At 46.2% G+C, this 21,815-nt stretch overlaps 1 protein-coding gene across 6 annotated transcripts in view; it reads right to left on the reverse strand.

Moving 5' to 3' along the window:
• Nucleotides 1–21,815, reverse strand: part of REXO1 (RNA exonuclease 1 homolog) — a 373,818-nt gene that overhangs the window by 270,847 nt on the left and 81,156 nt on the right. For all 6 annotated transcript variants that reach the window (XM_068233863.1, XM_068233861.1, XM_068233862.1 and 3 more), the window contains exon 3: nucleotides 17,297–17,383. In XM_068233863.1, coding sequence (XP_068089964.1) covers nucleotides 17,297–17,383 — 87 coding nt within the window. The remainder of the gene's footprint in view (nucleotides 1–17,296; nucleotides 17,384–21,815) is intronic.

Genomic DNA, 21,815 nt, shown 5'->3' on the forward strand with positions numbered 1-21,815 from the left:
ATGTGTAGGGGAAAAAAAAAGGACATACTCACCGCTCCCCTCGCTCCCAGCCGTCGGGTCCCGCTCGTCTGCTACAGCTCCCGGTACCGGCCGACTCATCTGACCCCTGACCCGGACATACTGCACTGCGCATGCGCAGTATGTCCAATCATCTTCCCTTCTGCCGTTGCATCACGACGGCAGAAGATCGGACACTCCCCCGCCTCCTCCCTGCCCAGCGTGTGCGCTCCACTAATGAAGCTAGCGTGACATGCTAGCTGGAGTCACGCTGGGAGCGGCGATTTGGAGAGAGAGTGGAGGGGGAGTGAGTTGGGATGGACGGGAAGCGGACACTTTCATAATAAGTGCCGGCTTCCCGTCCATCCCAACTCACTCCCCCTCCGCTCTCTCTCCAAATCGCCGCTCCCAGCGTGACTCCAGCTAGCATGTCACGCTAGCTTTATTAGTGGAGCGCACACGCTGGGCAGGGAGGAGGCGGGGGAGTGTCCGATCTTCTGCCGTCATGATGCAACGGCAGAAGGGAAGATGATTGGACATACTGCGCATGCGCAGTGCAGTATGTCCGGGTCAGGGGTCAGATGAGTCGGCCGGTACCGGGAGCTGTAGCAGACGAGCGGGACCCGCTGGCTGGGAGCGAGGGGAGCCGTGAGTATGTCTTTTTTCCCCTACACATGCTGCATTTATTTTACCATAGCCTGGTATCCTTTAAGACTACAAAATTCTAAGACCCTAAGACTATAATTTGGGTGTACTCATTATTGCAACATGAGCTTGAATTAATTTGTTAGGAAAAATCACACACACACATACAATATATCTTTTTATATAGATATAAAATGTAATTGTTCCATATAGTCCATATATTCAGACATTGGCCTCGATTCATGAAGTGTTACCGAACGCTTAATCGAGCATTCGGTAATTTAGCACTATCATTTTGCGGACGTTAGTATTCATGAATGACATCGCATGTCAATATCGTGCATGCAGTGTTCCGGCGGTAATAGTGCAGTAAATTTTCCGAAACTAGTATTCAAGACGCAGAAAGGTGGCGTGTCAGAGCGGTAAATTTGGGCGTGTCAGGACGAGTGCAATATCGCCTGCACTGCCCTGTCGTTATTTATGTTTCTGCTGTCAGTGTATTTAACAGGAACCGGATCTGAGTAAAATGATTTAAAATAAACGCATGATGTAGCTGCAAATAAATATTACATCCTTACATCGCCGTCAGTTCCTCTCAGAAACTCACCATTTTCTTCTTACAGTGGTCCCCTCCAGTTCTGACAAGATTGCTGCCAGTTATATATCAGCTGCTGTCAGTAACAACTGAATATGTAAGGTAATGTCCATGTTTCCCTATGCATACATTTGAAATCGGCATGGGAGACTTGAGCGCAGGATACTGCCGGTATATGGCTGATCCTGCTTCTGCAGAAATCCGGGCCGTGTTGATTACTATTCCCATTCCAGGCCTCCATGGATGGTGGGGAATGATATACAGTAATTCGGCTTCCAGCAATTGCTGGAGGCCGAATTATAGTGTTTTATAAGTTACTTCAGCTCAGTCTTCTGACGGCGCCGACGTTACTGAGTGCCGCTATAGCTGTAATTCCTATTACACAGTCTATGGTGGCACCGGCTGCGCCCAAATCTAGCAGCGCTAAAAAGGACTGCTGCATTCCCTATGGCTCAAGTGGGCAATATTGCAGTTTAACCTTCCTGGCGGTAAGCCCGAGCTGAGCTCGGGCTATGCCGCGCAGGAAGATATCTCAGCCCCTGGTGGGGCGATTTGCTCAGTTTAAAATGCTGTACGCGCAGCTAGCACTTTGCTAGCCGCGCATACAGCTCGATCGCCGCCGCTCTGCGGCGATCGCCCGCACGCAGCGGCGCAAGTGCCCCCCGCCAGAGCCCTGCCCGGACCACTGAGTTCCGGGCAGCGCTATGGGCTGGATCGGAGGCGTCTGACGTCAGGACGTCGGCTGACGCCATTCCGATCGTCGCCATGGCGACAGGAGAAGCCAAACAGGGGAGCGAGTTATATACGCGTTCCCCTGTTTGCTATTGATGCCGGCGACAAAAGCACTAGAGGGACACCTGCGCCACACTCTGGTAGCTTTACATGAAACAAAAACAAAAAAAAAATTAAAAAAATAAAATAAAGGATTTTTGCCTAAGTGGCAAAAAAAATTAACCGCCAGGGAGGTTAACAGTGTGCTGACCAGGAAGCTGCTATGGGGAAATGGCCATTTTTTTTTAATGACGTGTTTGTTTATTTTCACTGTTAATTTTCAGTTCAGGTTCTCTTTAAATTGCCTATAATGCACTTTAAAAACTGTTTGTATTCGCTAAAAGATCGCTAGTGTCATTACCGAACACTAGCAATCTTTTAACAAACAACTGCCGACAACTAAAAAAATTGCTGAATACTACTAAGCAGTCTGTAAATTTCGCATGCGGTAAATTAACGAACAGCAAATTTTCACCGAAAACTGTTTGATGAATCGAGGCCATAGGAAGAATTTTAAAGCTTGCTACAGGACAGAGCTGCATGTTTGTTAAGATTGTAATGAGTAACTCTATAGCTAAAAAGACAGACACAAGATAAACACCAACTACTTGGGAAAAGATCAGCTGAATTTTCTAGAAGGGGCTAGTTTTGGCCAGTTAGTTTATGCACTAGCCTACTCTGTGTATTGAAGGAATTAACCACTTCGCATCCAGACCTTGTTTTCCCCTTATTGACCAGAGCAGTTTTGACGCTTTAGCGGTGTCCCTGTTTAATCACCAATAACTTAATCTGTACTCGTGCCACATAAACGATCTATATATCTTTTTTTTCAAGACAAACTAAGCTTTCATTGGGGGGTATTTGGTCCCAAGTAAAATTTTTCTCTCTATGCATGTTAATGGGAAAAAGGGGGGAAAATAAAAAAAAAAAAATCACTATTTCTCAATTTTGACCAATTTCTGTTTAAAAATAAAAAGTGCGATTGACATAAAAACTGTGCCACCAGTTAAAGTCACCCCAGTATAGATATCCAGATGTGTCCCCAGTATCACCCCCCCCCCCAGTATAGCCAGATGTGTCCCCAATATTAGCCCCCCCCCAGCATAGCCAGATGTGTCCCGTGTTTGCCACCCCCAGAAAAGATTGACAGATGCACCCCCAGGAATAGTGCCCCTCTTTATAGCCAGATGTGTCCCCAGATTAGGATTACCCCCATTATGGCCAGATGTACCCCCAGGATTAGCGCTGCCCCCCATTATAGCCAAACGTGCCCCCAGTATTGGTTCCTCAGATGCCCCCCAGTAAACATGTATACCCCCCTTTGCATATCCCCCTCCCCTTCCCCCAAGAAACTATAGCCAGATGTCCCCCCCCCCCCCCCCCCATCAGGCAGCCCCCTCCGTGCACCTATAGTTAATAAAAAGGCACAAGCAAGCAGCCACACTCACCTACCTCGGTCCTGCGACTATCCTGAAGCCTGATCCTCCGATCCCCGCTCTGCAGTCAGCCGCATATTGCCGGTAACCCGGGTCCCGGCTTGATGACGTCATCAAGCCGGGACCCGGGTTTCCGGCAATATGCGGCTGACTGCAGAGAGGGGATCGGAGGATCAGCCTTCAGGACAGTCGCAGGAACGAGGTAGGTGAGTGTGGCTGCTTGCTTGTGCCTTTTATTAACTATATGTGCGCCGAGGGGGACAGGTGAAGGATCGCTGCAGTTCACTACTGCAGCGATCATTCATGGGAGGGGGGTATACTAATTGGCCAAAAGGGAACATGTTCCCTTCCACCAATTAGTATTGCAGCTGACAGTGCCGGAGGGTGCACTCTAAAGAGCACCCGACCGTGCACAGCAGGGCTGCAGCCAGGTCAGTATATCTACGTCGCTGTGGCTTGGAGGATGCCACAGCTGACGTAGATATACTGTAGTGGAGGGGAAAGTGGTTAAGCATCGTTCCCGATAAAGCAATGCTAACAAGTAATGTTTAACACTATATTGAGAGGTTCAACGTTTACTCCGTGTTTTTGTATACTCTCAGAACGACATTTAAAACAATAGTGCCATCTGCTGGGGGATCTCTCGATCATGATATGTAAGGCAATAATATCTACAGGTAGTGCAGGTCATTAAAATAAACATTTTAATTACCTAGTTATATTATAACCTGAAGAATACACCCTCCAATTCCAGTTGGATAGACGTTAATCCCCAGAGTTGAGTCTTATGCTGGACATACACGGCTCGATTCCATGCCCGATCGTTTTCTGCGCTCGATTCTGCAGGCAATTCTCTTCCGCTCATTTTTCTTATCTTTTCCTGTTGTTCTCCATGCAGAATTGAGCACGGAAACAATCGGGCGGAAGATTGGACATGTCGGAAATCTTCTATCGAGCCATCTAAATGGCTCAGATTCAAGCCATGTATGCCCAGCATTAGATAGAGAAGAGGGATAAACTAAGACACAGTCACTGCAGGAGACACTAAGATCTCAAAGGACAGGACTCCCAGACTCTCACACACAATCTCAAGCCTTGGGAAGACTCTCAGACTCTCAAGCCTTGAGAACACTCACAACTAAGAAGTTAAAGGGAATGTCCAAGGCAAAATAAAAAAAAATGAGTTTCACTTACCTGGGGCTTCTACCAGCCCCATGCAGCCATCCTGTGCCCTTATTGTCACTCACTGCTGCTCCAGTCCCCCGCTGACAGCTTGCTGACCTCGGAGGTCGGCGGGACGCATTGCGTACATTTTTACGCATTCCCGCTAGTGCAGGAACATCAACACATACATTTTTACGCGTTACTGGTTTAATGCGTAAAAATGTACGCATTAAACCAGTAACGCGTAAAAATGTATGTGTTGATGTTTCTGTACTAGCAGGAATGCGTAAAAATGTACGCAATGCGTCCTGCCGACCTCCGAGGTCGGCAAGCTGCCAGCGGGGGACTGGAGCAGCAGTGAGTGACTACGAGGGCACAGGATGGCTGCATGGGGCTGGTAGAAGCCCCAGGTAAGTGAAACTCATCTTTTTATTTTGCTTGAACCTTCCCTTTAAGAAGTCTCCAGAGAGGGGAGATCGGGCTGACATCATAGGACCGACAGGATTCCATATAATTGGTAAATATACAATATATATATATCCTGACATAATAGTGTGCAAGTGGTTAGGGAGGCCGGCTGGTATCTTGCTATTTTGGCAGTTAAACTGTTCAGGAAATGCTGTTGAAAACAAAGAAAGCCCTGAGAATCCCCCTTAAAAAGATGGACTGGCCCAAAACCTGTCATCTGTCACATTTTTTTTTAACGGCCTACTTTTTTCGTGAAAGAACCCCTTTAAGCGCTTTGAGCCCTATGGGAGAAAAGCGTTATAGAAATTTTATTGTATTGTATTGTATAATCAAAGTGATTACAGGAAAGTAAAATATAAGATATCTTGTGGTTGAATTACTTGTGATTACTGGTCTGATTAGTTAATATCTTGTAGTCCATTTTGCTCTGAAATTGTGCAGTAAGCGTATATCAAGAAGTATTTTAAGGATTTTGTAGGATTCATTAATTTAATTTGCAATTAGTCTAATAAATTCATGTATATTTAATAAATTATTTTTAAAATGGTTGTCCTGATTTTTCACTTTTTGTACCAATGTATTGAGAAATCTCGATATTAAACTCAGAGTTGGGCATAAGATATAGCAAGACTCCTCTTTATTTTTTGTAGGAAGTCATAGACCTTGATTTTTCTACGTCCGGTTACAGTTTATGTGACTGTATCATAAATAGCCCAACAGGTGGGAAGGTATCCTAGACAGGAGCAGCCTGAGGACATGGTCCAGGGACCTAGAGAGTCTCTCCATGACAGACCCCAGGCCAGACACAAAAGGTCAGCCCTAAGAATCTGTCACAGACTTGTGACACCAAACAGGTTTAACAAGAAACATGGGTAATAAGTTTTTGGCCATAAAAGGTGTTATGTGTCCTTGCTCCAACCCTCTGCTCTGCTCTACCCCATTATATATAATTGTTTTTTCCGCTTCAGTGTCTCTTTAAAATGAAATAAACATCAATAGTTTTCTGGCATCCTGCTACTCTTTCAAGCATCAGTAGTGTCTGAATTTAGCCTCCAAACCCCTCTCACTTCAGGTATCCTTTGATCTGAAGCAGCCATCCATGGCAACTTGATCCTCTTCCCTTGCTACATGCTGTGCTGGCCAATGCTGTGGCAGAGGCAGGACTAAAGTCACTGGTTGTACACAGGTTTATTCCTGAGGGGTGGGGCTTCATGGAGGTTTGAAGATGGAGCATCACAAAAGGTTAAAAAATGATCCTTTTGAGGAGAATATTGTGAGGTCCTCATTGATTGCCGAGGTCTCAGGGCAAATGCTGGCCCAGCTGTTTATTCCTAAGCATGCCTATAAACCAGATTTCAGGACACACCCTGACTGTCAGCAGAATAAACCTAACAAGACAGTAAAACTGCCAAAATCTTACTTCATGGCTCTATACCTGTTGCATTGAAAGGATACAATAGTTCAATAGAAACCACAAAGTAGAACAATAGTAAGGAAGGAAATAAATCCTGTTTAAATGTATGCAACAAGGACCCGGCTACTTACCGGTAGTAGGGTTTAGACGAGTCCTTCAGGATGGCTTCCTCCCAAGAGGAGACTGACCCACCCCTAAAGGAAACAGGCAATAATTAAATAATTGAACTAATCTGTCCCCAGCCCATATAAGCTTCCCCTCCTAATAACCAACTCAGTTTCATACAAGAGAAAACCCTACACCCATAAACATAACATACATTTACATACAGTAACATTAGTAAAGGGTGGGTAGCAGAAGCCATCCCGAAGGACTAGTCGAAACCCTAGTAACGGTAAGTAGCCGGGTCCTTCTCTCATCGTCTTTCAGGATGGCTTCCTCCCGAGAGATCAGTGAGAAATCTTACCTCAGGGAGGGATCACAGCTTGAAGCACTTTGCGACCGAAAGTTTGATCCTGGCTTGACAGGAGTTCCACTCAGTAGTGCTTGACAAAAGGTCGTACAACCAGACCAAGTTGCGGCTCTGCATATCTGCTTGAGTGAAGCGCCCGACTTCTCTGCCCACGATGTAGATAAAGATCCTGTAGAGTGTGCGTTAACACCAATCGGGGTATTCAAACCTGACTCTGTATAAACTAGAGTTATGAGATCCTTGATCCATCTGGATATCAAAGTGGGATGTGGGTGTCAAAAACACCCTCTAGTGAAAAAAGATACAGGAGACAAAAGTGGGAGCCCAATGGTGTAGCATGTCAAAAACAATGGAACGTAATAAAAGTAAGACACTACTCACAAAGGTGGGTTGTAGAGGGGCAACCTACCACAGGAAGCAGGTGGAGACAACAAACCCGACTCCACTCGGGGTGGTCCCAAGGGACCAGGATGCGGTCACTCTCCTTGGTAAAAGAAAGGGGACAGATATCCGCCGTGGTCAAAGCCACGTGTGGTCTGTACCCACCCCTCAGACGGGTGAGGTAAGGGGGTATGATTGCACAATAAGGGTATAAGAGGCGCCCTGGTGTAATAAAAGCATCTAAAAGCAGTTTAAAAACGGAAAATAAATTTGAGGTAGCTTACCTCAGTGACGAAAAAATCTTTGTATTTTACAAAGGTTTTTATTAGTAGCACAGGCTACTAATAAAAACCTTTGTAAAATACAAGGATTTTTTCGTCACTGAGGTAAGCTACCTTAAATTTATTTTCCGTTTTTAAACTGCTTTTAGATGCTTTTATTACACCAGGGCGCCTCTTATACCCTTTATTGTGCATCTGGATATCGAATTCTTAGATACTTGTAACCTCATACGCCTGCCTGCGTATGCTACAAACAACTGACTACCTTTCTGCCACAATTTAGCTCCTAAGTATATCAGAACGGCTCTACGTATATCCAAGGTACTTACTGCCACCTCTCTGTCATTCTTAGGACCTGTTGAAAAGAATGGTAGAACAATTCCCTGAGACCTGTGGAATGCAAAAGCAACTTAGATAGGAAGGATCAGGTTTGAAAATGATCTTATCTTTGTGGATGCTCATATACGGTTCTTTGATGGACAGGGCCTGAATGTCACTCACTCTCCTGGCCAATGTAATGGCTACCAGGAATGCAACCTTTAAGCAGGCCATACACTGGCTCAATTCGCGGCCGTTTCGACAGCAGATTCGATCCTGGGATCGAATCTGCTGCCAATCGTTCGCGGTAAACGCAGCCGCCGATCCGATTTCCTCCCGAAATCGGATCGGCCCGTCGATCGCGTCGTGCGGGAAATTACCCTCGATCGTACGCGGGTAAAGTGCGCGTCGCTAGCGGCGGCCGATCCGATCAAGTATACATTACCTGAGGCTGGCTCCCGGGCGTCTTCTCCGCGCTGCACGGCTCTGTTCCGGCTCCATCCATCCCGGCGCTTCCTGTGTCACTGCAGTGACCAGGAAGTTCAAATAGAGGGCGCTCTATTTGAACTTCCTGGTCACGGAGTAACACAGGAAGCGCCGGGATGGAGCCGGAACAGAGCCGTGCAATGCGGAGAAGATGCCCGAGAGCCAGCCTCAGGTAATGTATACGGGGGGGACAGACGGCAGGAGCAGCTCAGCAGATGGTGAATCGGTTTCAGGCTGAAATCGATTCACAATCTGTTTGCAGTAAAGGCAGCCATACGATCCCTCTCTGATCAGATTCGATCAGATAGGGATCTGTCAGCTGGTCGATCTAATGGCACATCGACCAGTGTATGGCCACCTTTAGTGTTAAATTTCTTAAAGACACATCAGTAAGTGGTTCAAAGGTTTTGGAAATAAACAAAAAGTTGAGAACTTTGGATAAGTCCCAACAAGGCACAAGCTTTTAAGGCAACGGTTGTGACCTAGTCATCAGTTTCAAAAACTTCTAACAAAATTTCTGCCACTAGCTGCTTGTTAAGTAAAACCGAAAGAGCGGCCACCTGTACTCGCAGTGTACTGGCCGATAATCTAATCTGCTCCATCCTGGAGAAATTCCAGAATGTAACGTAAACCGATAGAGCACACTTACTTCTTTTGTTTCCAAGAACAAGAAACTTTCCAAACTTTACAGTAGATTTGTCTAGTATTAAGCTTTCTACATTTGATCAGAGTTGCGATCACTCTGTCTGAAACCCCCTGCCTCCTTAGGATTTGCCACTCATGATCCATACCGTCAGATTGAACTGGTCTGGATTCGGGTGGATTGGAATACCCCGAAATAGAAGGGCTGGTCTGGACCTCAAATGTCATGGACCCCTCAGAGTTCTGAGCACCTTCGGAATTAGATTAAATGGGGGAAAGGCGTCCAGTAGTCCCTGTGGCCCATGATAGTGATAGCGCATCCAGTCTGTTGGATGGAGAGGCAGGATGAATGTAATCTGACAGCTTTGTGTTGGCTGGAGTTGCGAACAGGTGTAATATGGGTAGTCCCCATTCCTGAACTATTGACCATTCAGACTCGATTGGTGCTCTGCTGAGCGAGTCTGCCCATCTGTTCAGCCTGCCCTGAATGTGAGCTGCTGTGAGGGAGATCAAATTGTTCTCTGCCTAGGAGATCACCTCTAACGCTAACCCTCTGAGATCCTGTACCCTGGTACCCGTTTTTACGACAGTTACTATATTGTCGGAAAATACAATGACTTCCTTGTTCAAAATATGAGGGACTAGAGAGAGCAGACCCATCTGCACCGCTAACAACTTCCTGTAATTCGATGACCTGACCTGCACTTCCACTGGCCATTTCCCCTGCATCTGATGCTCCGGACAGTGGCACCCCCGGCCCCAACTGCTGGCGTCCGTGAAGATCTTTAGGGGAGAATTCTGCACTCACTGTCGACCTAACTGCAGTCTGTGAGGATTCTCCCACCATGTCAGGGATTCCAACACATAGTCTGGAACTGTAACCTGTCCGTCTAGCGAAGCCTGTGTGTTGTCCCAAGTGTTCAGTAACCAAGTCTGTAGTGCCAGAGTGTGAGCCTGGGCCCACTCTACTACTGGAATGGCGGACGTCATTAGTCCTAGTAGCGACATAACCTCCCTGATCGGTACTGTCTGCTCTGATCTAAACTGCCGTAATCTTACCAGCAACTTTGCTGCCTTGTCCTGTGGAAGAAACACTTTCTCCTGTTTTGTGTCCCACAGTAATCCTAGGAAAATTAACTTTTGGGTTGGAAGCAAGTTGGACTTCTCCTTGCTTATCAGCCACCCCAACTCTGAAAGGACCTGAACAGAAAAATTTAGATCCCTGTGCAAGTCCGCTACAGAGTCTGCTAGACATAAAAAGTCGTCTAGGTACGGGAGAACCTTTACATTGTGAAGATGGAGGAAAGCTGCTGTCTCTGCTACAATCTTCGTGAATATCCTCGGGCTGAGGATATTCCGAAAGGAAGAGCTCGGTACCGATGGTGGCAAACGCCGTCGCCAAACCGGACATCAAATCTTAGCTACCTTTGGTACTGAGGCGAAGATGAATCGGTACATGCAGATACGCGTCCTCGAGATCGATAGTCGCTATAAAGGCTCCGGGCCATATCAGATTTTGGACAGAGGCGATGCTCTCCATGCAGAAGGGTTTCTCCACAACGTAAGGGTTCAGAGGTTTCAGATTTAAAATCATCCGAAACTTTCCTGAAGGTTTTTTGATTATGAAAATCCTTGAGTAAAACCCCTTGAAGTGATCCCCTACTGGTACCCTCTGGATAACATATAGTAGAGTAGTCACTGAATCTAGCAAGGCCTGTGCCTTGTCTGGGTCCTTGGGGGTCCCTGTCACAAGTCTGCTGGGAGGAGGTCGGGACCGCAATCCAGTTTGTACCCATTCTTTATTAGGTCTAATATGAACTGGCTGGTTGTAATCTTTTCCCAAGCTGAAAGAAGTCTCCCCCCAACCTGAGGTTTTCTGTCACTTGTCAGGTTTGGGAGCGCTGGGATTCCTTGACTTGTTGAACAAGAAGGAAGATCTTCCGTTACTGGAGTTATAGGTCCACTTTCTGGACTGACTGGTTTCTCTCCCCCCCCCCCATTCTTTTGTTCTGGTAAGGACCCCTGTACTGAAAGGGCTTACGAACTGGTTTCTTTTCCTTATTTGGGAATTTTTTGGCCTTATCTGAGGATCTCTCAAGTACTGCTTCAAGATCCTTCCCAAAAAATAATTCACCCTGGAATTCCATTGCGCACAGTTTATGCTTGGAACCCAGATCACCTTCCCATGTATTGAGCCAAATAGCCCTGCGGGCTGAGTTGATCAAGGCTGCAGTCTTAGCTGCAGATCTGAGGCTTTCTGAGGCTGCATCTGCCAAGAAAGCCAGAGCTTTAACTATCACAGACAAAGAGGACAACATTTTCTCGCGGGAAGTACTCTCCACCAGATGCTTCTTTAGACCAGATATCCACTTATCCAGGTTTCTGGCCAAACATATTGAGGCTATGCCTGGCTTAAATGAAAAGGCAACTGAATCCCAGGCCCTTTTCAATACGGTTTCAGCTTTTTTATCCATCAGATTTTTTAGATTGCCAATATCCTCAAATGAAAGGTCAGTTCCTCTGGAATACTGAGCCAGAGGAGCGTCAAGCCTTGAACATTTGGCCCATGGAGCCTGATTGTCCTCCTTAAAGGGGAACCGCCTCTTGAAAGACCTAGGAATGAACAATTTCCTTTCCGGATCTTTCCACTGTGATGAGATAATGTGCTTAATAGCAGAGTATATTTATTTGGCTGACTCTCCATAAATCTTGTCTTGCGTTGGTGTGGTCTCAGGAATTTGTTCAGAGTCATAAATGGCCTTTAACAATTCCAAACTGTTACACTATACAAGTATTGCAAGGTTCTAGAAGGACCAGACTCAGGAGATGCATCAGAGTCCCTGGCCTCCCCCTCCTCCATGAACTTCTCATCCTCCCCCTCAGATATAGTTTCTATACCCCCTATCTGAGAATCCCCCCTAGGAAATTGAGCAGGAGGTAAACTCTGCGATAGAGACTGAGATTACAAGACAGGTAACACATTATCAAAGGATTGTACCAGAGACTGTCTATCCTGAAAAGAGGGTATCCCTGATACACCAGGAATCTGTCTTCAATGGAGGATAGCTGCTGAGCCCCCTGCGGTTCAGACATGGCCTGTGCTGGAACCGGAAGGGTAGACCTTAATGCAGCAAATGTAGTAGCCAGTTCAACCTTCATAGCATTCATAAGGTCTTACATGGCTCTATTAGTAGCATTTGTATCAACAGGGGTAGATGTGGTAGAGGACTGTTTAGCTATGCAATCTACACACTGACATCTCTTATACCCCGATGGTAAATTAACATCACATTTCCTACACCTTTTGTCAGTATGCTTCCCAACCTGCAAAACACAAATAAGCTCTCATAAGATAGTATCTACCTATATCTTTGAGGATAAGAGGAGAGGAGTCACAGTACCTGTGGAGTATTCCCTGCCTGCTCAGGAGCATCCACAGTCTGCTTGGTAGTTTCTGGCACAGCTTCAGCCTGCTCCACATTTTTCATTCCAGCTTCACGTGTGTGTGATAATTGAAGCTTTAAACTTCCTGCTTCAGACAGCACCACCTCCAATGCTGACATTAGCCAGCCAAACCTATCTACTGCCCTAACCCACATAAGTGGAAAATAGAAGCCAGGGCGTTTCCCACTCCAGCTGGAGCAATACCGCCCGCTCTGCTGCACCTCCCCACCGCTCGCCGTCTCCAAATACGGAAGATGCCGAAACCACGAGGAGATCAAACACCGCTTTCTTCCTATAGGTGGTCCGTCCTGCCTATTGGCTGCCGCCGCGTCACATAAGGCGGAGCCGAGTGCCGAGACTTCCTCGGTTGGCGCAGAATGCGGAAGACGCTGCTCTCGTACCCAGTTCAGCGGAGAGCCGCTGTATAGCCAAGCAGGTCAGAAAACACATCCACTCTACACACACGTGTATAGGAGGCAGCGGCTGTCAGGCCCTCCTCTGTTCCACAGAAGTTTCAGAGGGTGAATGGCTAAATCAGAAAGCTTTCCACACCTTAGCCATCCAGAATGTCACACAAGAAAAAATTCCCCTGCAGCCAGATAGAACCTGTAAAAGAAAAAAGATGAACACTTTTCTTTAAAAGTGAAACAGGTGGCAAGAGGCTTCCCCTGTCCTCAGTGTCCCTAACAGCCTGTAATCCTCAGGTGTAGGGAAACCGTCAATAACTGAGTTGGTTAGGAGGAGGGGGAGCTGGGGCCTGATTAGTTCAATTATTTAATTATTGCCGGTTTCCTTTAGGGGTGGGTCAGTCTCATCTCAGGCGGAAGCCATCCTGAAGGACTAAGAGAAAACACCAGCCTGCAGGCTAGGGTATAGGAACCATTATGCAGGCTATTGAGAGGTGCACCTCATGATATAAATCAACATAATGGAAATTCTCCTTCCGATTGGTCTGAGGAGAGCCTGAATGTTATGTACACTACTCAAACCCATCCTTACATTACTAATTTTTTATGAAGAATCGAGGGCCTGATGATTGATGTGTTAGACTTGGGCCAGTGATGTTTATATGTGACTTTCATGAAGATTGTTCATCAAAATACATTTTTGTATTATGTGCAATAAGATTAAAACATTATTGGACTGCAAAAAAAACTTGTTTCTATTGAACTATGGCAGTGATAGGCAAACTTGGCTCTCCAGCTGTTAAGGAACTACAAGTCCCACAATGCATGTGCCTTTATGAATCATGACTGTGGCTGTCAGACTCCTGCAATGCATTGTGGGACTTGTAGTTCCTTAACCACTTGAGGCCCGTAGGCTTTACCCCCCTTAAGGACCAGACCCTTTTTTTCCATTCAGACCACTGCAGCTTTCACGGTTTATTGCTCGCTCATACAACCTACCACCTAAATGAATTTTGGCTCCTTTTCTTGTCACTAATAAAGCTTTCTTTTGGTGCCATTTGATTGCTGCTGCGAATTTTACTTTTTATTATATTCATCAAAAAAGACATGAATTTTGTCAAAAAAATGATTTTTTTAACTTTTTGTGCTGACATTTTTCAAATAAAGTAAAATTTCTGTATACATGCAGCACAAAAAAATGTGGACAAACATGTTTTTAATTAAAAAAAAAAAAACAAAAAAAAAAACATTCAGCCTATATTGATTGGTTTGGGTAAAAGTTATAGCTATGGTGCAAAAAGTGAATTTTCCCATTTTGAAGCATCTATGACTTTTCTGACCACCTGTCATGTTTCATGAGGGGCTAGAATTCCAGGATAGTATAAATACCCCCCAAATGACCCCATTTTGGAAAGAAGACATCCCAAAGTATTCACTGAGAGGCATGGTGAGTTCATAGAAGATTTTATTTTTTGTCACAAGTTAGCGGAGAATGACACTTTGTGACAAAAAAAGAAAGAAAAAAAAAAAAAGTTTCCATTTCTGCTAACTTGCGACAAAAAAAAAAAAAAAATGAAATCTGCCACGGACTCACTATGCTCCTCTCTGAATATCTTGAAGTGTCTACTTTCCAAAATGGGGTAATTTGTGGGGTGTTTACTGTCCTGGCATTTTGGGGGGTGCCTAATTGTAAGCACCCCTGTAAAGCCTAAAGGTGCTCATTGGACTTTGGGCCCCTTAGCGCAGTTAGGCTGCAAAAAAGTGCCACACATGTGGTATCACCGTACTCAGGAGTAGTAGTATAATGTGTTTTGGGGTGTATTTTTACACATACCCATGCTGGGTGGGAGAAATCTCTCTGTAAATGGACAATTGTGTGTAAAAAAAAAAAATCAGAGAGATTTCTCCCACCCAGCATGGGTATGTGTAAAAATACACCCCAAAACACATACTACTTCTGAGTACGGCGATACCACATGACACTTTTTTGCAGCCTAGGTGCGCTAAGGGGCCCAACGACCTATTCACCGGCCATTTTGAGGCATTTGTTTTCTAGACTACGCCTCACGGTTTAGGGCCCCTAAAATGCCAGGGCAGTATAGGAACCCCACAAGTGACCCCATTTTAGAAAGAAGACACCCCAAGGTATTCCGTTAGGTGTATGGCGAGAGTTCATAGAAGATTTTATTTTTTGTCACAAGTTAGTGAAAAATGACACTTTGTGAAAAAAAAAAAACAATAAAAATCAATTTCCGCTAACTTTTGACAAAAAATAAAATCATCTATGATCTCGTCAACCACCTAACAGAATACTTTGGGGTGTCTTTTTTCTAAAATGGGGTCACTTGTGGGGTTCCTATACCGCCCTGGCATTTTACGGACCCAAAACCGTGAGTAGTCTGGAAACCAAATGTCTCCAAAATGACTGTTCAGGGGTATAAGCATCTGCAAATTTTGATGACAGGTGGTTTATGAGGGGGCGAATTTTGTGGAACCGGTCATAAGCAGGGTGGCCTTTTAGATGACAGGTTGTATTGGGCCTGATCTGATGGATAGGAGTGCTGGGGGGGGGGGGGGGGGGGTGACAGGAGGTGATTGATGGGTGTCTCAGGGGGTGGTTAGAGGGGAAAATAGATGCAATCAATGCACTGGGGAGGTGATCGGAAGGGGGTCTGAGGGGGATCTGAGGGTTTGGCCGAGTGATCAGGAGCCCACACGGGGCAAATTAGGGCCTGATCTGATGGGTGGGTGTGCTAGGGGGTGACAGGAGATGATTGATGGGTGTCTCAAGTTGTGATTAGAGGGGGGAAAAGATGCAAGCAATGCACTGGCGAGGTGATCAGGGCTGGGGTCTGAGGGCGTTCTGAGGGTGTGGGCGGGTGATTGAGTGCCCTAGGGGCAGATAGGGGTCTAATCTGATGGGTAGCAGTGACAGGGGGTGATTGATGGGTAATTAGTGGGTGTTTAGGGTAGAGAACAGATGTAAACAATGCACTTGGGAGGTGATCTGACGTCGGATATGCGGGTGATCTATTGGTGTGGGTGGGTGATCATATTGCCCGCAAGGGGCAGGTTAGGGGCTGATTGATGGGTGGCAGTGACAGGGGGTGATTGATGGGTGATTGACAGGTGATCAGTGGGTTATTACAGGGAAGAACAGATGTAAATAATGCACTGGCGAATTGATAAGGGGGGGGTCTGAGGGCAATCTGAGCGTGTAGGCGGGTGATTGGGTGCCCGCAAGGGGCAGATTAGGGTCTGATCTGATGGGTAACAGTGGCAGGTGGTGATAGGGGGTGATTGATGGGTAATTAGTGGTTAGTGGGTGTTTAGGGTAGAGAACAGATGTAAACAATGCACTTGGGAGGTGATCTGACGTCGGATCTGCAGGCGATCTATTGGTGTGGGTGGGTGATCAGATTGCCCGCAAGGGGCAGGTTAGGGGCTGATTGATGGGTGTCAGTGACGGGGTGATTGACAGGTGATCAATGGGTTATTACAGGGGGGATAGAGGCATACAGTACACAGGAGGGGGAGGAGTCTGGGGAGAATCTGAGGGGTGGGGGGTGATCAGGAGGGAGCAGGGGGCAGTTTAGGGCATAAAAAAAAAAAGAATAGTGTTTACAGATAGTGTCAGGGAGTGATTGATGGGTGATTAGGGGGGTGATTGGGTGCAAACAGTGTTCTGGGGGGTGGGAGATCAGGGGGGCTGTGGGCAAAAAAAAAAAAATGTGTGGTGTATACTTACTACTGCTTCCTCCTCGCTGGTGGTCTCTGGAACAATGAGACCACGAGGCGAGGAGGAAGCGTGTATAAAGCACTTTGTTTACCTAGCAAAGTGCTTTATACAATTAATTTAGCTCGATTCCGGATTTCCTCCGCCCGCCGGTGCTGCTAATTGGCCGGGGGCTGGAGTCGAAGTCCCCGGCCATCGATCCCCGGCGGAGGATCGCGTCACGGATGACGCGATCGCTCTGCCCATGCCCGTACAAGGACCGCCGCCTCTGTGCATGCGGCGGTCCTAGCGGGATCCACTTTCCCGCCGCCCCTGTGCAGAGGGCGGTCGTTAAGTGGTTAACAGCTGGAGAGCAGAGTTTGCCTGTCAGTGGATGTGTAGTGGATCATCTTATTAAGGATATTTTTTGGACTTTTTTTGATTTAAAAATTAATTCCTCCCAAATGTTAAATACTTTTATAAACACACCACACAGATGCCATGTATATATTACTTTTCAACATACATAGGTAAACATTTTGGAAGCACATATCAAGCTGACATTATGTGCTAAAACAGTATTGAAGGCAGTTTATTGTACATATGAAACCAAATGCAGTGATATCTATCTATCTATCTATATATAAAAAAAAAACTTACGTGATTAGAATGTACATGAGAAATCCTCTTCTTTTGGCCAGGCGGCATTGAATTTTCACCATTTTTTTCAGAATTACTTTCACAAAGCTACAAACCGTGAGAAAAAAAATGAAAAATGTTCGTGCACACATATCCATACAAGTTAAGACACACTTTAAAGTCAATGGGAACCGTTAAAAGAAAGCAGCTGATACTTACCTAGAGAGAGGGAAGGCTCTGGTTACTATAGAGCCTTCCATCTCCTCTCCCGGTGCCCGTTCCAGCGCTGGCTCCCCCGTAGCAGTGTTTGATTACATTTGTCAAATACTGCTCTCTCAGCCACCGAAGGGAGGCTTCGGAAGTCCTTCGGAAGTCCTCGGGAGCCGAAGTGCCCCCAAAGATTGATGCTTCATACTGCAAATGTGCGAGCGCCCTCTCTTCCACGCTCACGCCACCTGTCTTCGGGAGGATTCTGCTCCCGAAGACTTACCAAATCCCCTGCGGCAGGGGATTTAAACGGGGAAGCCAGCACCGCACCAAGGGCACCGGGAGCGGAGAGGGAAGGCTCATTAGGACCCACTCCTTAGGCAAGTATCTTTTTTCTTTTTTTAAAGACTCCCATTAGCGTTAACTTAAAAATAACTGAATGAGATTAAATGCATCTGTAGTTCTACTCAGAAATAGTATTTTCCTAGATTACCACAGTCTTTTGTGTTTAAAAGCTTGATAAAAAATAAGATAAAAAAGTGTGCCAGAGACATTGTAAGGAAAAGCATTTATACTTACCAGGGGCTTCCTCCAGCACCATGCAGGCCGCATGGGGCTCCCTCAATATCCTCCTGGGCTGCTCCGTTGTCCCAGTCAGCTTCAGTTAATAGGCCAGTCGCACACCCCTATTGCGCTTCCGGCCAGTGAAGCACGGCTGGCCAATTTACCGGAACTGACCACAGAACATTGGAAAAGTTAGGGAGTATGGCGAGGGAGCTCATGGCTTGCATTGGGCTGGAGAAAGCTCCAGGCAGTGGCGTACCTACCATAAGGCTGCAGGTGCTCACAGCACCGGGTGCAGCCATGGCTAGGAGTGCTGCTGTGGTGCACAGTCACTGTGTTCTTCCACCTGGGACCATTTTTCATAGTTTTGCCAACATTCAGTAAAATAGCAGCAGACAGTGCAGGAGAATAAACTGTAGCAGCCCTCCCCCTTCCTGTCCCATGGGCAATGTGTCTCCTCGCTCTCTACACACAGCCTGCAGTGAGTGAATGTGCACAGCAGCAGAGTAAGTAGAGAGAATGATTGCTGTGCTGCAGCTGGGACATTAGCAGGGAGAGAGGATAGGATGTGTTTAGTGCTTCAGAAGTTGCCTGTCATTAGTAGCCATGTGCACTGGCTGCTGTAATAACAGAGTGCCCTAGCCTATTGATTATTTATCCTGATCAGAGTAATTAATCAATCAATAATGCAGGGCAGTCTGCTGTGGCAGAAGTCAGTTATACAGGTGCTGACAGCAGACTTCTGTAGTGTGCAGAGAAGCAAGCTCCAGGCAATTTAGATTAGTCTTATCTCTATTTTACAGCTCCCCCTCCCACACTGTTGTCTTCCCCCATGACCATTTCCTATTTTCAGATTTCAGTGGCTCCTTTTAAAGAGAACCCGAGGTGGGGTTCTTCCTTTGCAATCCATATACAGAGGCTGGGTCTGTCTTTAGAGCCCAGCCTCTGTTGCTAGTTAGTTTCTTTCAAAGCCCCCCCTGCGCGCTGTCGGACCCCATAAAACACGCAGCGTGTCGCAGCCGGCTGTGTTTAGCTCACTACTGTCAGTCTCGCCGATCCCCCGCCTCCTGAATCGCTCCGGTCCCCGCTCACGTCCCTTCCCTCGCCGCTGATTGGAGGGAAGAGACGTGGGTGGGGACCGGAGCGATTCAGCAGGCGGGGGAGCAGCCGAGACTGACAGTAGTGAGGTAAACACAGCCGTGTAGCGCGGCTGTGTTTTATGGGGTCTGACAGCGCGCAGGGGGGGGCTTTGGAGGGAACTAACTAGCAACAAAGGCTGGGCTGTATAGACAGACCCAGCCTCTGTATATGGATTGCGATGGAAGAACCCCGCCTCGGGTTCTCTTTAACAGCAGGTCCCTGCCAAACAGCACTGGTGATGTCTACAGTCCTGTTGAGAAGTCTTCCTGCCATTTCTCCTCTCCCACCAGGCTCTCTGTCTTGTGCCACTACATCTTTATCCCCCCCTCTTATGCATCCCCCTCTTTCGTATGTCCACCTTTTCTGCCTTTTCTGACTGTCCTCAGAGCAGCTTACAATCGAATCGTACCATAGTCAGTCTAATTTCCCACCATATTATTGTTATGTATTTATATAGCACTGACATCTTCTGCAGCACTGTATAGAGTACAGTTTCATAAAGGTTAGTTAATACACCATCCTGATGACTCCTTTTCCCCAGGAATTCCCCAAAATTTGCAGCCACATGCTCAGCACCCCAACCTGTCAACCCTCCCATCAAAATAGTATTTTTATTTTTTTTGGGGTGGGGGCTGGGGTGTAAGTAATCAGCACCGGGTGTCAAATTCCCTAGGTACGCCACTGGCTCCAGGTAAGTATAAATGCTTCGGTTTTAAACCTCTCAGGTTTCAGCTGAATTATTACGATTCTACATAGTTGCATAGTTATTTGGGTTGAAAAAAAATACATAAAACTATCAGTTTCAACCAGAAAATAAAGTACAACACTACCCTGTACCCTCTCATATCCCTCTTGATCCAGAGGAAGGTGAAAACCCTTACATTGCATGGTCAATTAGCCCCAAAAAAGAAAAAAAATATATATATAATAATTCTTCCCAAATCCAGCAGGTACTCAGATAAAATCCCTGGATGAATACCACCGACAATTACATAATTATAGCCATGGATGTCTTTCAACACAAGGAAAGCATCTAAGCCCTCCTTAGGCCACGTTCACATTAGCAAACGCGGACAGCCGTGCGTTTGGAACGCAACGCATACTAACGCACGCCATCAGCATTTGTATGCATTGCGTGGCTGATCCCATTCACGGAAGTGAATGAGTCAGACGCTCGTTTCTGCAAAAAATGCATGCAGCATGCGTTCCCGGACCGCACTGGTCTGGAACGCATGCAGTGTGAACATCAGACAGTGCAGTCTATGCACTGCCTGATGTCGTGCGTGTCTGCCTCCTGCACGCATTCCCGAAACGCTGATGGGAACGCGTGCAGTGTGAACGGGGCCTAAAACGCAGATCTAGAATTTGCCACAACTCCTTCCTGTGGTAATACATTCCACATTTTAAATCATTACTGTAAAGAACCTTTTCCTAGATTACAGGCGAAAACTTTTTCCTCAAGGCACAGGTCATGTCCCCTAATCCTTTGCACAAGCCTAAGGACAACAAAAATTCACTGGACAAGATTTTATATTGCCCTCTGATGTACTTATACATGTTAATTAGATTTCCTCTAAGTCGTCTTTTCTCCAGACTAAGTAAGCCCAGTTTAACTTTTCCTGGTAAAGGAGACTTTCCAACCCTCTAATCAATTTTGTTGTTAGTCTCTGCACCTGCACTAAAGGTGCATACACACATCAGACTATAGTCTTTGGAAAATGAAAGATCACAGACCAATCTTACCACCCTTCATGTAGTATGAGAGCCATACCTACAAAGTATATTCTATGGAGCTGAACTCCCCATCAGACAGAAATCTTTGCAAGATGCTGCACACAAACATGCTGCACACAAACATGCTGCACACACTCAAAAGATCAGTATCTGCAAAAGATCTGTTCCTGCCAAAAATCCATTCCTGCAAATTGCAATGATAGTCTATGAGATCTGCAGATCATCATACACACATTATTTAACTGTCATTCATCTGCAGATCAGATCCACCAGGATGGATTTGCAGATCTGCGGATGATTGCTTGATCTGCAGATGAATGTCAGTTAAATCATGTGTGTATGATGATCTGCAGATCTCATAGACTATCATTGCAATTTGCAGGACTGGATTTTTGGCAGGAACAGATCTTTTGTGTCTGTACACAGCATCTGTGTCCAGCATCTTGCAAAGATTTCTATCTGATGGGGAGTTTAGCTCCATAGATTAGACTTTGTAGGTATGGCTCTCATACTACATGGAAGGGGGTAAAATTGATCTGTGATCTTTCATTTTCCAAAGACTATAGTCTGATGTGTGTATGAGCCTTAAAACTGCAGTGTCCCTCCTATATAACAACGGCTGCTGTTGATTACTTCCTACAGGGGGAGAGCAGGACACAGAGTGAATACAGGCAGTCCCCGACAGGGCGTTGGGTCAGTGGTTCCTATCGGCAGGCGATCGTAGGTCGGGGACTACCTGTATTCAGACCAATACGCAGGAACTTTTTCTCCCCACTTTTGGGGGAGAACAAGTGCATCTTATAGTCTGAAAAATACGATCCCTTTCATTACCCTCCCATTCCCTCCTCTTCCCTGTCCCATTCACCCCTCTTAAGAGGAGAGAGTCAATATTTTT

The sequence above is a fragment of the Hyperolius riggenbachi genome, chromosome 1 (genome assembly GCF_040937935.1).
Source record: "Hyperolius riggenbachi isolate aHypRig1 chromosome 1, aHypRig1.pri, whole genome shotgun sequence".
Taxonomy (NCBI): domain Eukaryota; kingdom Metazoa; phylum Chordata; class Amphibia; order Anura; family Hyperoliidae; genus Hyperolius; species Hyperolius riggenbachi.